Raw genomic sequence first — 16840 nt, 5'->3', positions numbered from 1 at the left:
AGTAAGAGGTTAAGCCATGCAGTGTTGATGGAAGAGCATTCCTGGGCAAAGAAACGGTAAGTGCAAAGTCCCCGAGGCAGTACAAAGCTAGACTGGGATTTCCAGATCATTAAGGAACAGAGCAACATACATGAAGCCCATGACTCGGGGAGAGCCTTGGGGGAGGGCTTAAGGAAAACGTGGGGAGGTTAGATTTTCTCTTGAATGTGACAGGGAGCTCTTGGAGGTTTCAGGAAGAGAAGTAACACAGTTGGATTTGCTTTTTACAAGTTCATTCTGGCTCCTGGAAATGGTTTGTAGGTTAGGGGCCTTGCTTGAGTGGAAACCGGTAGAAGAGTCCAGAGGAGGCTATTGTGCCAATCCCGGAAAGAGGCGATGGCGGTTGTGGAAAATGAGGGATGGGAGCAAGTAGTGGGCTGTGGAAGGTAACCCAGTTCTCTTCTGATTACTTCCACTGTCTGAGTGAAATGAGTTGATGTCATTAGCTGAGAATGACAAGATCTGAAGGAAAAGAAAGCGTGAGTTGGTGCCCAGAGTGAGAAAGTGAACAGACTATGGAAAAATACTAGGGCCGTGGGGTAGTGGGGCCTGTTTGAAGTTTGTGGTCATCAGTGTAATGTGAGACAACACCACAGGGCTGTGTTTTTCTCTGCCCACCTTCTATTGTTCTGGCGAGGGCAGAGAATTGGCTTTAACTGGGGCTGGGCTTTTGCCTGCTTAGTGCGGTGCGTGGGGAGGTGGAAATGAAGGGTATAGCTGGGCTCTGGAACCCAAGAAAATGAGGGCAGAAGGTGGTAGTGCCAGTGAAATGTGGACATTGGCAGATCAGATTGTCTCCGTGCTGCCAAAGACCTACTGGAGTGTACTGTGGACTGCACCTCTGTGTCCCCTCGAAATTCTTATGCTGAAACCCTAACCCCCCGTGTCATGGTGTTTGGAGGTGGGGGCATTTGAGAGGTGACTTGTTTAGATGAGGTCACCAGGGGATTGAAATTGGAGTGGGAATGTTGGCATTGGTGGTCAGATGCTTAAAAGAGACTTTAAAGATTTGGGGGTGGGGGGGGCAGGCCATCGTGGAAGTGGGAATCTTTAGTAGTACAATGCAGTGTTTTATATTTGCTGGGTGTTTTTCCTCCTCTGTGTCACCGGGCCCTTCTGGGTTGTCACAAGGGTCCCAAAGTGGAGGCCAGCCAAGCTCACTGCCAATGAGGTGAAGGACTCATTTTAGATGGTTGCTGTCTGCAGAGGTGCCTCCTGTTAGTTAAGGCGGCGATGCTGGCTTTGCTGTGGAGGTGACACGAGGGGGTCGGAACATGCCCTGGCCTTGGGGCTCGGTGGGAAGGGGTGCACTGGGCCTCCCTCGAGGCGGGGAGCCCTCGGCCTCCCCAGGCGGGTGCAGGAAGGTGTCCGCAGGGGCCCGGGGGAGCCCTCCTTGGGGAGCCCCCGCCCGCCGCACGCTCCCTCCGCGGCCTGCTCCGGGCTCGGATGCCAGTCCGCCGCGGGGTCGCCGGGCTCGGGCTGCCGCGGGGGCCGGGTCTGCTCCCGGCAGGCGGTAGGTGAGCGCCTCCCGAGGCCCGGAGCCCCCGGAGGCCCGGGGGGGGGGCGCTCCCCAGCCTCGCCGCTGCAGCATCCAGGGCTGCGCCCCCCTTCCCGGGTCTCGCCTGACGTCAGGCTCTCCGCGGCGCGGGCGGGCGGGGCGGGAGGGGCGCCGGGGCCGCAGCGGCGCTCGCTGGGGCAGAGCGGGGGGCACCTGCGGGCGCGGGGAGGCGCGGGGCTGCCGCAAGGAGGGGCGGGGCGCGGGGGGCGGCGCGGGGGGCGCGGCGCGGGGCGGGGCGGGGCGGGCGGGCGGCGCCCGCGGGGCCCGTGACATCAGCGGCGCCGGGCGCCTGCGGCTGGAGGAGGCGGCTCGCCGCGCTGCGCACCTGCCGGGAGCTCGCCGCTCGCGCCGCGGCCGGGATGTCGGCGAAGGAGAGGCCAAAGGGCAAAGTGATCAAGGACAGCGTGACCCTCCTGCCCTGCTTCTACTTCGTGGAGGTGAGTTGGGCCGGCTCCGGGGCGCCACGGCTACGCGGGTCCTGCGCGGCCGGGGGCGGTCGCTGGTTGCTCCGGAGCCCCCCCCCCTCCCCAAGCGCGCCCGCGAGCGGCGGTCCCCAGGGCGGGTGTCCCCAGGACGGGTGTCCCAGGGCGGGTGGGTGCCCCAGGGGCGGGTGCCCCCGGGCGGGTGCCCCAGGGCGGGTGTCCCAGGGGCGAGTGTCCCAGGGCGGGTGTCCCAGGGCGGGTGCCCCAGGGCGGGTGGGTGCCCCAGGGCGGGTGTCCCAGGGGCGGGTGCCCCCGGGCGGGTGTCCCAGGGGCGAGTGTCCCAGGGCGGGTGCCCCAGGGCGGGTGGGTGCCCCAGGGCGGGTGTCCCAGGGCGGGTGCCCCAGGGCGGGTGGGTGCCCCAGGGCGGGTGTCCCAGGGGCGGGTGCCCCCGGGCGGGTGTCCCAGGCCGGGTGTCCCAGGGCGGGTGCCCCAGGGGCGGCCTGCGGGCGGAGGTACCTGTGTGAGTGAGCGTGCGCCGCGGCCCGCAGCGGCCAGGATGCCCGCGCTCGGGGCTTGCGCTTGCAGCCTCCCGGATGGAGAACTCTGAGCTTTCGGTGAGAATTCAACTGCACCCGGCCGTGCTCGGGGTGTACGAGGTCTGGGGACGTCTAGAGAACCCTGGAATTACTGATGGCTCTGTTTAAAAACAGCAACACATCCCCCCGATTATAATGACTGGGGTGCTCCCATCTACTCCTAATACTGGGTCTGCATCTCTAGTCTATTGGCCCTTTTCCATGGCTAACAAAAATTGTACATATACACGGGAACTTCTATATATGTAGGGATGTATATATGGACGTATAATATTTTTAAAAATATGTGACCCTCATCTGCTTTTGCATGATCTGTACATGTGCTTTTATTTGGGGCTGAGCAGTCTTACTGATAAGCAACTAACAGGCAGATGTAGTCATAATGACCCTCTAACTTACCAAAATGCAGTGTTGAAGAAAGGAACGATTTATGGGAGGGTTATAAAGATTGACAGGTACAGTGATTCCATGCACTGTGGTCCATTGCATTAGGAAGACATTTTTTTAAGCAAGAGGTTTATTAAGTCATAGGTAGAAAAGAGATGCATTGAATAGGTTTTGGGAAATTAGATGATTTTAGTCATAAAATTATGTTCTGTATTTAAAGCCCGGATTGCAATAAGGAATATAGGACTGTTGCTGAATTATAAACGTCCTTCATTGGTTGTCTTTTCAGACAAATATGGAGGTTTAGCACTTCCAAGTACATATACTAGATTGTGTATTTGATGATTGTGAGGCTTATCTATATTGAGGGATAGCCACTGCCTTGAAACTTAGGGGAAGGGACGTTGTCAGATTGTTCTGATAGAGAATAGTATATTTGCAAATTTCTCTTAGGTGTCCGAGATTTGAAAAATGGTTTCAGCTTAAGAAAGATGTATGTGACTTGCATAAGTCTCAGAAAAATGATGAGTGACTCCTTCATCCATGACCCATAGGGGGGAAAAAAGAAAAAAAAATAGAGATATGCTGTTTATTTAAAGTAATTAATGGATTCATTTATTTTTGTCCTTTTTCACAAGGGATTTTGAGGTCATGGTTTAGATAATTTTGTTGAAAGATAATAGAGAGTTGTCTCCAGAAAGATGTGGGCAGCAGAAGATTCTGTGATGAAAAGGGAAAATAAATAGAAAGAAAATGGAATACCTGACTTTAAGCTACATCATGTCAGGCCACTTGTCGCATTGTGCTAAGCCACTGTGGTTTTATACTAAAGCACTTTCATCCATCTCTGGACCCCTTATGTGTACTAGGAGAAATAAGTTCATTTCTGGGTTCCACCTTCAGGATGGAGCACACCTGAGGTCAGCTAGAAGCTGACCACATATGCACTGCAGTTGTATGGCTTCAAGGAAAATACTCTTATGAAAAAGGATGCAAACCAGGGAATTAAGGACTTGCCTTTAAGGAGTCTTTTGAAGTACCTTCCACAGGGTACATGTCCCTTAATCTAAAATTTTATAAGTTAAAATACCTCATAATGCATTTGAAACATATCTCTAGGAACAAGCATTTCACAAATGTCACTTCTTTTCCATGAGTGGAAATAGCCCCAAATCATTACATTCCCACTGACCTATTCAGAGACCCTTTACAAATTCCTTAGCAGGGCAAGCTCTCAAATAATTACTTGAAGACTATGTGTGGAGTTTGAGCATTAATGACATTATATCTTGGGAGTAACAGATTTCAAAGTGAGAGTCACAAAAATTGGGTTGCAAATTATCTCCCTGAAACTTCAATGTGTGATGAACAACTAAAGAGCCTCTAGACAATTGGAGGAGACAATAAGTATACCAATTATTTAAGGAGTTGACAGGATGCACTACCAAGCTTCTTTGGAATGACTCATTTTGAAGCTAGTGAGAATGAACTTTATATCTCCTTTGGAGGATGAATACATAGGAATTAACATGTCACTAAAATGCTCTAGAATAATGACACGTCGTTTTACAACATCGTTTCCCAAGACCTTAGTAACTAAATGGAAAAGTGAAACATGAGTGAATCCTTCATCACAGATCAGTCCAAAGCACCTATCTCAAGCCTTTCTCTGTTACTTCAGATAATAATTAAGCCACCTCTCCCCAATTTCCAGAGGTGTTTTGGGTTCCAGAGCATTCCTGAAATTGACCTATTTTAGTGGACAGGAATGGAGAGAGTAACCAACTGAGAGCTAGTAACAGTTTGTACAGTCATAATGGTGACCATTTATGAAGCACTTACTAGGTACTAAGAATAAAGGAAGCCAAGTGCTCTACCTGCACCATCGCATTCAGTTTTCAGAGGTTCTCATTAAGAAAGATGCTATTATTATCTATGTTTTAGAGAACAAGAAACAGAAACTCAGGTAAGTTGAACAACTTGCCCAGGTTTACAAAGCAAGGTCAGAGGTAGAGCTGGCTGTTGATTCAGAGCATGTGCTCCTAACCACTGCCCCCAACTGTCTCTCTCGACACGCTGAAAGAATATTCACACAGACAAAGTTACTGCCTTTGGTATCCCACAGGTAAACACAGGGGAATGTAGTTTGAAGTAAGGGTACATGGACCAAGGTAACAGTTTTGCCTGATAACAGACCATCTTCCTCAGCTGAGTTCTTCTTTCACAGGATGATGCTAGGCACAAAAGGTTGCTGAAGAGTGTCCACTCCCCATACTGACTGATACACTAGTTAGGGGCCAGAGTCCCCCCCCCAATAAGTCCCCATGGCCAGGTACAGAAAAAGAGTGGAGACCCCAGCATCTTGTGCAGAATGTCAAGAGTATGGAGATTAATTACATCCCTGGGGACACTGGCTTGAATTGCTCAGCCACTAAAACCAACTAATCTTGTCACAGTTCACCAATGTTAAGCAAACATTAAATTAATAGATAGAATTAATTTTTCTTACATCTTTGGTTTATGCTGCCAACTGTCTGCTGATGAAGGCTGATGGGTGACAGTAATTAAATATATTAATATTACATGGTGATTTAAATTTACCATGATGATTTCCAGCACAGTACCTTGCTTTTTGAACAAGTTTGTTAATTTGGTTTTGCATTGTTCAACTTGAAAGGAGCTCTCAAAAAAGCATATCCAACGCCTTATCAAGTTGAACAGAAAAGCAGGTTAAAAAGGAATGTTCCACTGAAGAAAAGGTTTCTTTTGCCTTTAAAGTTGCAAAGCACTCTCCAACTGTTGGTTGTATCACTTACAGTGGCAATTGCAACCAGCAGCACCCATAGATTAGTAAAAGGTCTTTCAAGCTTAATCACCCAATATTACATTTGATAAGGCTGATTTTCTGGGAACCTAATGCATTTCCTTCATACAAGGCATCATAATGGTTGTACCTGTGCTCAGACTCATTTGGTTCTCATTAGTCATCCTGCTCAAGGATATGAGTTCACATCAATCCAGTATGTAATATAAACAAATGACAAATACCTTTGAAGCCAAAAAGACTCTTAATAAATAAATAGGAAAGAGATTCTTTTCATTTAAATGTTCTATTTTATGACATACATTTTTATTACTAATTTAATGGATTTTTAAAATGGAAGTAGAAGAGCTGTATTTGGCCAATATGCAAGGATACTTTTATAGGATCACAGAGACAGATAGTTTGAAATTTTTGTTTTTTGCGCGCGCGCGCACACACACACTCCCCCTCCACATATAGGCAGGCACAAACAGAGGTCAAGTGAGAGTACATCTATCTCCATTAAGCATAAAATAGCAGTATCAGAAGCAGTACAGAATCAGAATATTTTAAACACAACAAACTTGAAATCATACAGGAAGTTTTCACTAGTGTGAATGTTGTACTTAACAATGGTTGTATTTCAGGATTTTGTTAATTCAGGCTAATTATTATGGGGTTGGAAACCAGACAGTGTGTTAAGGAGTAAAAGCCATTGTTTCTCAGTTGCCGTTCTACCTGGAGAAGTTCCAACAGCCTTTGTTTGAGCACAGATACCCTAGTTAGGTCAGTCTAAACACCATGCCCAGACATTCTGGTGTCCTGATAAAATGTTAATCTGATTTTTTTTTTCCTGCTGGAAAGTGTCCGCAGATTCTTAATTGTAGCAAACCTTAATTCACAAGACTTCTGTTCTAACTCATGATCTATATGAAAATTATATAACTCATTTGATCTTCTTGCTGGGAAATATAGCTAGCTTATTTCCTTCTACATAAACTTTGGCATCAGTAAGAAGTACAAAATCACATTTCTGCATTGCACATACCAAAATAGTAACTGTAGGCTTTTCCCTTTTCTGGGTGGCATAGAGAAATAGTCTGCTCAAAGAAGTCCTGCAAACCCTGCCAACAGAGATGAGCTGACAAATTTTTCCTCCTCTTTTAGAGTCACAATGCACAAAGTTCTTTGATGAAAAACAAGAAGGAAATAGAGATTAGATGCCTAAGTTTTAGAGAGACTAAATGAGGACATTTCCACAAATACAAAGTATTGATAAATATGCAGAACCTATTAGGGAATTCTGTGCTCTTCCTAGGCACCATCACCATCCTACTGTGTCTCCATGGCCAAGTCGCTCGTAATGTCCTTTGGCCCACTTTTCTCTAATAGGAAAAAGAGAAAACATTTGGCTTCTACCAACCTCAAAGGAGATTAAGAATAATAGTAGTAGTAATAAAACAGAGTAATCAATTTCAGTCCTCCTCTGCTTGACAGACGCTGCCCATACTTTATTTTTCATCCTGAGGACTACCCTAGAAGGTAGCATTAATATTGCATTAAAGTATTAACAAGAAGATATTATTATCCCTATTTTTTAAATCAGCAAACCGTAGCTGAGAGAGCTAAATGTTTCTGGCAACAGATGGCAATGAAGTGAAGCAGCCGGGATCTGAGTGCTGGTCCATCTCACTCTTGCATTGCCATCACACTGCTCCCCCTCTCCCATGCTCTAATAATAAAGGTAAATGTAACAAAGTGGGAATGGGGATAATGACCTCTACCATGCCTGGGTATCATGGTATCTAAAGGCATGTCCTTGAAAGATATCTGGTTGGGGCTTCTTCTAAGATGTACAGTCAAGTTTTTCTCCTTTATTCAGCTACTGAACTTGGCTCTGTTAGCACTGTCTCCTACTCACAGAAAGTGATTTAATCCTGACATGGAGGTATAGATGACACAGTATCTGTCCACCTAAAAAATGTGCTTCCTTTGGGATGGCGCAGGGCACCCAAGAGCCTCCTGTGGAGACTGAGCACCTAGGTAAGGAATGAGGGGTTGTTGGAACTGAAATAAAGCTTGGAAAAGGAGAATCTGCAGGTCTTCAGAAGGATGAATCCCAAAGACATAACAGAACCAGAGGAGGCCAGGCCATGGGGGAATTAGGAGAAAATGCATGAGAACCTAGAAGGTAAGAGCGAAGTCCAAGTGAGGGTAATGGGGATCCAGTCTGTGGGCAAACCATGGAGATTCCTTTCAGCACTTGGGTTGTCTAAGCTGGCTTGTTAAATAAAAAGCACTTAAGTCACAATTGTCTGTGTTTATGTCAAGAGTGTATTACAAATATTATGCACAGCAGATTTCCCTTCCGCATATGTGTACAGCCCAGGCTATTTTTCAGGCAACCTCTCTTAAAAAAAAAAAAAAGTGAAGAAATATTGTATTACAGAATTAATTCTAATAAAATCATGCACTCCAAGAACATCTGGCCTGGTTCCTCTATCACAGATGAGAAAACTGTGGCTTGAAAAGGTTAACTGAGTTACCTAAAGAAACACTCTGGTTAACATCAGATCAGGAATAGAACCTGAGTCTCCCGACTCCTGTTCTGGTGCTTAGTCCTAATTATTACTATTTCTAGAATTCCTCATCTTAGAAAATTTCCCCCTGGATTAAACACTTAAAATACAGGTCATTCTAATTCTAACTGTACCTGTGAACAAATTGTGCTAGTTGTTTGAAAGTTGTATCTCAAGACCTAGGTTGCCTATTTCATGACATTACACTGTGTTAATCAACATGTTAAAGCAATTGTGAATGGATCTTCTACTTTCCCAAATTGCTAGGCTCTTTGAAAAGCATGGTTACAGCTAAAGATTCTAAGTTTGGAAGTGATATTTTTCTTTCTTATTGCCTAACTGCCCACCTACAATTTCACAATTGCTTCCTTTGACATGAGGTCGCTGACAGAGGGTAAAGGAAAGAGGAAACATGGAAGGAGTAAGAATATAATTTACAACATCAGTAACAAAATAACTATTATAATGTGATGTCATTTTTCACGTATATTGTCTTTTGTGATCCTTTAAATACAACTTAGCAGTAGATATTAACTCTGTTCTACAAATTAAGTAACAGACTCAAAGAGATCCAAGAAGTACTATTCTCCTATGTTGGGCACAAGAAAAAAAGAAAAGAAGTTTGTATTTAGACTGTGAAATGTCTATTTATGAGCACCTTAGCTTCTATGGTTTCTTCTGGAATTAATTAGCTGAGAAATGTACTTTCAATAATTTTCTCATGGTCAAGTGGATTTTGGACTATGAAAGCCAAGAACGGAAATACTAATTTTGACAATTAATGTGGAGGTGTTTTTTCCTGTCAGTAATTAGACCCTGAATCAATTGTCCTGTAGTTCCATTATTCTTCAGTTGTTTTGAAATCACAAAACATTTATGTTAATGTAATATAAAGGAGGATAATGTAATATAAAGGAGGATACAGCTTTCTTATTTGCTGTAACAAGATGGCTTCTGTATATTTTTCTAGAAGTGGCCTTAGAAATAGGTATAAATGAAAGAAAGGGAGAAATGTAGGTAATTAAAATCAATGAATTTAGAGGAAAAAGTAAATGAGGTATTAGTTTGTTTAGCAGACTGTTGTTTGAGAGTGGGAACCATGGAACTACTGTGAATGTGTTATTTTACAGTTTAATGTCCTCACCAAAAGCCTGGGCTGTGCAATTGCCTTAGTGGTAAAACTGCCTTTTTATAAAGTCTTAATCATGCTTCAGAAACTGAGCCCATGTGGACAGAGCCTAAAAGATACCAATTGTATATTAAGTAGTCTCCAAAAGGGGGGCTCTAAAATGAAGTACCAGAGTGTAATCTGTTTGTACCTTCATGACAGTTCATTTATTCATTGAATAAATATTTATTGATTGCTTATTATGTGCCTTTTAGTTAAATTAGTGGAAATAATATGGAACCATTACTGGCATACTTCCTAGTCCATAGTAGAGTTTCAATAAATTTTCACTGAATGGATGGAATAAAACAACACTAACGTGAACATAAATTTGTTCTTAACTTTCTTTTTTTCAGCTAATGGAGATGTTTTTATTTATAAAGTAAGTGCTGATGAATGTCCCATAAAATATGTTGCTCTGTCTCATGAATTATTGAACAATGGAAGATTAAATCAATCTCCAAGGGTCTATATGAGTCCTCATTTCTTAATTATACTCATACTCATTTTATTTTCTAAGGCATACTTAGGGATTTTTTGAGATTTGAGACTTCAAGGAGCGGTATCATTTAAACAAAAAACACTCATCATTCTAATTTTCATAGATAACTCTTTTAGTTACATAAGACACACATTCTAGTGAACTCTGGGCAAGTCACTCACTCCCTCTTCATCTCAATTTCCACATTTGTAAAATAGTGAAAATACTGTGGGCACATTCGTTTTGTGACTCTTTGATTGTGTACAAATTATATAATATGGCTAGCAATTTCTAATGCTTAGCAACTGAGTAACTAACTCAGTGCTTAGTAAATGAGTTTTCTGTTTCTCATTTGCCAACACCCAGCCACTCCTTATCTTGTCTGAAATAAACTTTTTATGTGGCTTCAGACTTTAGTAAATTCTCCAGAAAGAAGGTTGTTTTCCTGACTTTTTTGTATCACACATTTTGGTATGTTTTATAATGTGCATACACTGATAAAGTAATTTGTTTCAATATATAAATGCATACAAACAAATGCTTATTGGATTGCATGCTCATTTTTTATTGATAGAAACACACAAAATAAAATGGAAGCCACTTGCTTTGAATATCCTTACTTGACCTTGTCAGTGGGAGAAAATTCACATTTACTGAACACCTTCTATATACTGGTGTAACCCTCTACTGCAAGTCTTCACCCAAGGATGTTGGCAGGCGCACATTCTGAGACCTTGCCATTCTTATCTTTTTAGAATTCTGTGCTACCATATATGAACTCGGCAGCAGCTATCCAGTGCAAATTACTTATCTTCTCATGTTTCAGTTTGGCCATCTATGAAATTAAAAAAAAATATGTCCTGCAAGAAAAGATGAATCAAAGGATAATCCAATCTCTGAGAATGAATGACCTCATTAAGGCTATTAGGGTGAAATTCATTGAAATTTGTCTTTTGAGACAGTTGGGTATACCCTAAAGAATTAACAAGTTTTTGCCTCCTGTGTGATGATCTGGAGATGCTTGTATCATAGCAACTGAGATTTGAGTGATTAAAACATAGAGAGCTTCCAGTTGTAAAGATTTGGGTATATTTTATTTATTTATTAAAGATTTTGTTTATTTATTTATTTGATAGAGAGAGAGAGAAAGGAAGAGAGCACAAGCAAGAGGAGTTACAGAGGGAGAGGGAGAAGCAGGCCAGAGCTGAAGACAGACTTATAACCAACTGAGCCACCCAGGTACCCCAAGATTTAGGTTTAGATCATAAGTCTTCTCCATGGGAAAACATAAAAAGAAAGGCAATTGTATACTAGAAAGAAATGAACTTTTGAAATGAGTTAGACAGGATATAATTATTTTTTCCACATTTTACTTATTTTTTTAAAGATTTTATTTATTTATGAGAGACATAGAGAGAGAGAGAGGCAGAGACAGGCAGAGGGAGAAACAGGCTCCATGCAGGAAGCCCAATGTGGGACTCAATCCCAGAACTCCAGGATCACACCCTGGGCTGAAGGCAGGCTCCAAACCACTGAGCCACCCAGGGGATCCCCTTTTTCCACATTTTAAAACTCCAACCTCTAGAGCAATAGAAATAGCAGGGAGAATATAATAAGTTCTCAACAAATTTGTGTTGCATTAATGTCATGTTGGTCAAGAAATTTGTCAGTTAACAGAGATAGGGAGATAGAAACTATACTGAGCCTCAGCTTTGGTCTTAGTTTTGGCCTCAGTCTTCTCTGGCTGAGTCCAAAGCCTACTTACTGATCCTTCTAGTCCAGTTAAGAAACGAGCGAAGAAATTGCTAATACTTCATCACCCAGATAAGTATTCCAACATGTAAGAAGGGCCAGGTGCAGCACCACCCAAAAGACGCCCTCTCTATGGGGGGGGGGGGGGGCGCTATGAAAGATTTTACAGACTGCTCATTCCAAAGTTCCCATCCCACCTGCTTCAATAGGCCCTGTCCCTTCCTCCATACTGCCCTTTCATTTTAAGATTGCAGAGGTTAACACAACAGAGAGGAGAGATGGGTAATAGGAGAGTGGCTCATGAGACATTGTTAAGTTCTTATCTAAAAAAGTTGATTAGAAATTCCTTTGCTGGGGATCCCTGGGTGGCGCAGCGGTTTGCGCCTGCCTTTGGCCCAGGGCACGATTCTGGAGACCCAGGATCGAATCCCACATCGGGCTCCCGGTGCATGGAGCCTGCTTCTCCCTCTGCCTATGTCTCTGCCTCTCTCTCTCTCTCTCTCTCTGTGACTATCATAAATAAATAAAAATTAAAAAAAAAAAAAAAGAAATTCCTTTGCTGGATAATTGATAGGTCAAATAAAATATATCAGGCACATAATATACACTCAATAAATGTTAAATCAATCAATTACTTATTATATAATAAAATATATAAACTTTTATAGTGCTTAAATTAAATGATTTAATGCCAAATTTCGTGCCTGAATTTAGTAAACAACTCAGAAAATGTTTCCAAAATGTCTCTAATTCAATAATTTCTGTTTATAATGTAAAATTATATGTCACTTTAGATCTCAAAATCAGAATTTTTTTATTGTGCTATCTCAAAATTTTAGTAATTTTTAGTTACATTTCATTTCCCTGACATTATTGCATGACAATATTTTTTTTCTTTTACTTCTATGTTGTTTCATATTAGGAAATATGTATTGGACCCCAAAAGTACTGTGCTGTGTACATTTCCTTTGTAAGACCATTCAGGTAAAAATATGTATGCTTTCTCTATATGAATGAAATAATTCAAGTAATAGTGAAAATGTCTTTTAATCTAAGTATGTTAAAATTTTAATTTTTTTAAGAGACCTCAAAAAATACATGCACAATACCAATCCCAGCAGAAATTGTAGGGTGGCATTCAAGGTATATAAAGATAAAATGTACTTAATATTAGTTTATTTCTCAATGTCTTTGTGAAGGCAAAGCTCAGAGGTGGAATCTTTTAGAAAAAGGCAGTAAGTATATGATCATGAACATGAACTCAGGTGGTAGATTTCTTGGAGTTTATAATCTAGCTAACCAGTTGTATAGTTTTGCGGGAATCATCTAATCTGTCTATGCCTCAGTTCTCTCAACTGTACTGTGGGGATGATGATAGTACCTGTTAATAGTAAGAGGTTTTGCAAAGATTGCATGAATCAGAAATGTAAACTACTTTAAATGGCATCTGGAAAATATTAGTAGCATTAAATTGATACTTGTACCCATGTCTTTAAGAGTCAGGTATATGTTCCAGGGAGAAAGAAATTACGAACCTAGAAAGATTTAAAAGTAATTACTTTCAACAATTGAGGTACAGGTCCCCAGCCTCAGGTCTTAATGTCTAATTTAGTTTAAAGAACAAAATGCTTTCCCAGACAATGCACATACTTCATTGTCTAATTATGTAAGAGGAGCCAATCTTCAAAACCTGAGGTTAAAACTGGTGATTACAAAGCTTACTATGCCAGTCTAATGCTGTATCAATATTTGGGTGATAAAACAGAAATATATTATTATTTTAAACTTTACTCTTTGATCATTGACTGATTGTAATTAGTGTTTTTGGAGCTGCAAAGATGTAATTGATATTTGGATATAATAACATAGAACAGGGTTTTCCCATCAAACTTAACATATATATTAGGTCTGGTTGCTCATCCCTATTAACTACTATTGCTTTTTGAAGGATTTAGTTTGAGTTTCTTGTGTTCTTCAATGCTTAAAAAAAACATTATTAGAATTCTAGAAATTTATAATAGGAACATGTTCTGTGATAGAAGAAGGCAAGGATCTTTTAACATGGGGATTTTTCTTTTATCGTATTACCACACAACAAGAATTGTGTAAACACTTAACATATATGTTCAAGCTACCCATCCATGTATGTTTTTATTCTACATTGAAGCTACTGAGTATGTCCTTTGCTTTACTAGGCCCTGGGGATAGAGAATTAATAAATAAGACCATTTCTCTGTTCTCGAGGGTTTTATCACTGAAGAGAAGAGAAAAGTGAAGGAACAACTGCCATACCATATGACAATCACTATGACAGAGGCCTTCATCTGGCCATCTCTGTGCAGTTAGAGAAAGTGATCCAAAGGAAACATCAAGGACAGAAAGCATCTGGAGCTTTAAGGATGCCCAATCCCTGGTATTTTATACCAGAAGTTCTTTACGAGGGAAAACAAAAGTGAAAATAAAAGCAGAAAACACCCAACATATAATGAAGGGTTCTTAAGATATTACCAAAAAAAAAATTAAAATTGCATTGGAGAAACTACACAGGGAAGAAATTTAAGACCTTGGAAATCAGATGATTAAGAGCGTGATTTAAAAGTACCAAGTACTTTTCACCCTTGATGCCTCTGTTTAAACCCCTCGCATGCATGGCCAGCTCTCGCCTCTGTCCTTAAGTGGCATTTCCACTGAAGCCTGGGGCTATTCTTTCCTGAAAAGCACCAGACTAATGCCAGCTGGCGACATGTGCCAGAGTGGCAGCAGGGTGTAGCGGGGCTTGTGCTTCCAGGGAATTTAACAGATAGGGTTCCCCACTCTGACTTGCTACTCAGAAGCTGAGCATGTCATTTAGCTTCTCTGGTGGTAGCAGGGTCGGTAGCAGGGTCTCTTCTCAAGATTTATCTTAAAATTCCCAAAGGGGTCATGAGTATTAAATTAGATAATTTATGGGGAAATGCCTAAATAACAACCCAATAAAAATTCTTTTCTTCTTAGACCTGAGTTACTGCTCAATAAATCCTACCTTCAGTAACTAAAAGGGAACTCAGCTGTAGAAAAGATAGGTAGTAGATTTGAGCACAAGAAGCAATTTTCATGTTTGGATGCTGAAGAAGTTGGTAGAGAAACTATGTAATAGTAAAGAAGCAGTTTTTTTTTTTTCCCCAAAGGGCACATATTCCCTGAAACACCCTCTTCCCCTTTGGCAATCCCAGCCATTGTAGCAATGTCGAGGGGAAAGCAGGTTGACAGCCATGAGCAAAGAAGTTTACAGCATGTGTCCTGGAGGTAGGCACCTGGGTAGGAATCTGGGTGCTCCCACTCACCAGCTTCGTGACCCCTGGACAATTCATGTAACCTACATCTGCCTCAGTTTCTCATCTGTAAATTGGGAATATCCTTTAGAAGGTGTGGACTGAATGCAGCAGTCTTTTATAGAATTTACCACAGTATCTGGCACCCACATGCCCAACACAAATGCTATGTGAGTGTTAAGATATTGTTCATGTTTTCTGTGTAATAGTAATGTCCTGACTTCTTTTGATTGAATTTGGTGGACATTTACTGACCACCTAAAACTTCCAAAGCACTGTGAGATACACAGTTCTCACTTTTAAGTATATAATCTTAGGACCGGGGCTGAAATATACAGAAAACTATAATACAAGGCCGACAAACAGGTCCTTCAATAAAATATATATGGAGTACAGGAGTCAAGAGTCTTCAGTTCTGAATGAAGAGCATGGAGAAGGTTTCAAGGAGAAAAAAATCATGTGATCTTGACCTTTATGAGGACAATTTTTATGGGACACGAATGTGAAAATGTAATGTGAAGCAGAGACAACAACATGCCTTTTGAGACATCAGTGTGATGGGAACATAAGCTGTTTGTGGGTTGGGACAGTGGAAAGTAGGTATGGAGCAAAATTAAATGAGAAAGGCAGACTAGGCTATATAATGTTAAAGGTCATAAGTACCATTCTAAAAAATTGGCACTTATTTTGGTTATTGGTGGGACACTCTTAAAGGCATGATCAGATGTGAACTCTAGAAAAATCAGCCTAGAAGCATTGTAGAGGATGAAATGAATCACGCAGAGGACAGAGATAATACATTACAGAGGGTAGTGACCATGTAAAAGAAATGGAATAGAATGTTTCTGAAATCATGCCAGCATATGGAGAATTCTAGAACTAAATGGCAATGTAAGCAACCCCTCATTTCACTGACAACAGATGAGGCCCAGAAAGGTTAAATGACTTGCCTCAAATTCCAGAAGCTAGTGGAATAAATGAGGGGAGAAACTGGCTTCTCCTGGCTCTAAGGTTGGCATTGGTTTCCTTCTATCACACTGCCCTGTTTGAATTTGTACCTATGCATGCTATTGAAACCACAGCCAGTTTATTTCTGAAAACTAGTTTAGAAACCTAAACCTTGAATGATGTTATAGACTCATTCTTGACCTGTTCCTTCCCTTAACAATACTACACGTTAGTGTGTTGTTTTTTATAACCCATATTTTTGAGATTCATTGTAGTTCATCTAAATATGCTGCAATTCAGATAGCCTTATAAACTATAAAGCCCTATACCATATTGAAGTATATATTATTGGTAATTATCATTGCCAATATTTTAAGGAAACATTATCTCTATTAACTACAAGGCAAAAATTACTGAGGAATGTCATTAAATATTGCACCGTAGGAAGTGGAAAATTCTATCATCGCTGTGCTGACCTATGACAATCTCCTTTGTGGCACAAATTTAGTAAAATTCCTTTGATCTGCTGATATTTCTTCTGTTTTGAACTTGATTTCAATATATTGTGTAAACGTTTTAAATTTCACATTTTATACAATTTGGGGATACTTCATCAGAATTGATTCCCAGCCTCTCATTTAAAATTTGTTATTCAGGGACATCTGGGTGACTCAGTGGTTGAGTTCGTGATCCTGGAGTCCGGCATTGAGTCCCACATCAGGCTCCCTGCAGGGAACCTGCTTCTTCCTCTGCCGTGTCTCTGCCTCTCTCTTTGTGTGTCTCTCATGAATAAATA

General features: G+C 41.6%; 1 protein-coding gene across 2 annotated transcripts in view; it reads left to right on the top strand.

The window, feature by feature from the left end:
- The first annotated feature begins 1868 nt into the window (after window positions 1-1868).
- The window catches only part of PLPPR4 (phospholipid phosphatase related 4), a 40307-nt gene continuing 25335 nt past the window's right edge, over window positions 1869-16840 (top strand). The window contains exons 1-3 of one of the 2 annotated variants that reach the window (XM_035717673.2): window positions 1916-2034; window positions 11170-11272; window positions 12708-12769. In XM_035717673.2, coding sequence (XP_035573566.1) covers window positions 12713-12769 — 57 coding nt within the window. In that variant the 5' untranslated portion in view covers window positions 1916-2034; window positions 11170-11272; window positions 12708-12712. Of the gene's footprint in view, window positions 2035-11169; window positions 11273-12707; window positions 12770-16840 lie in introns of both variants that reach the window. The other variant, XM_025417534.3, reaches the window with a different exon arrangement.

Source organism: Canis lupus, chromosome 6 (assembly GCF_003254725.2).
Source record: "Canis lupus dingo isolate Sandy chromosome 6, ASM325472v2, whole genome shotgun sequence".
NCBI classification, from domain to species: domain Eukaryota; kingdom Metazoa; phylum Chordata; class Mammalia; order Carnivora; family Canidae; genus Canis; species Canis lupus.
Note: the sequence above shows the minus strand (reverse complement) of the source record. Positions and strands in the feature narration are given on the sequence as shown.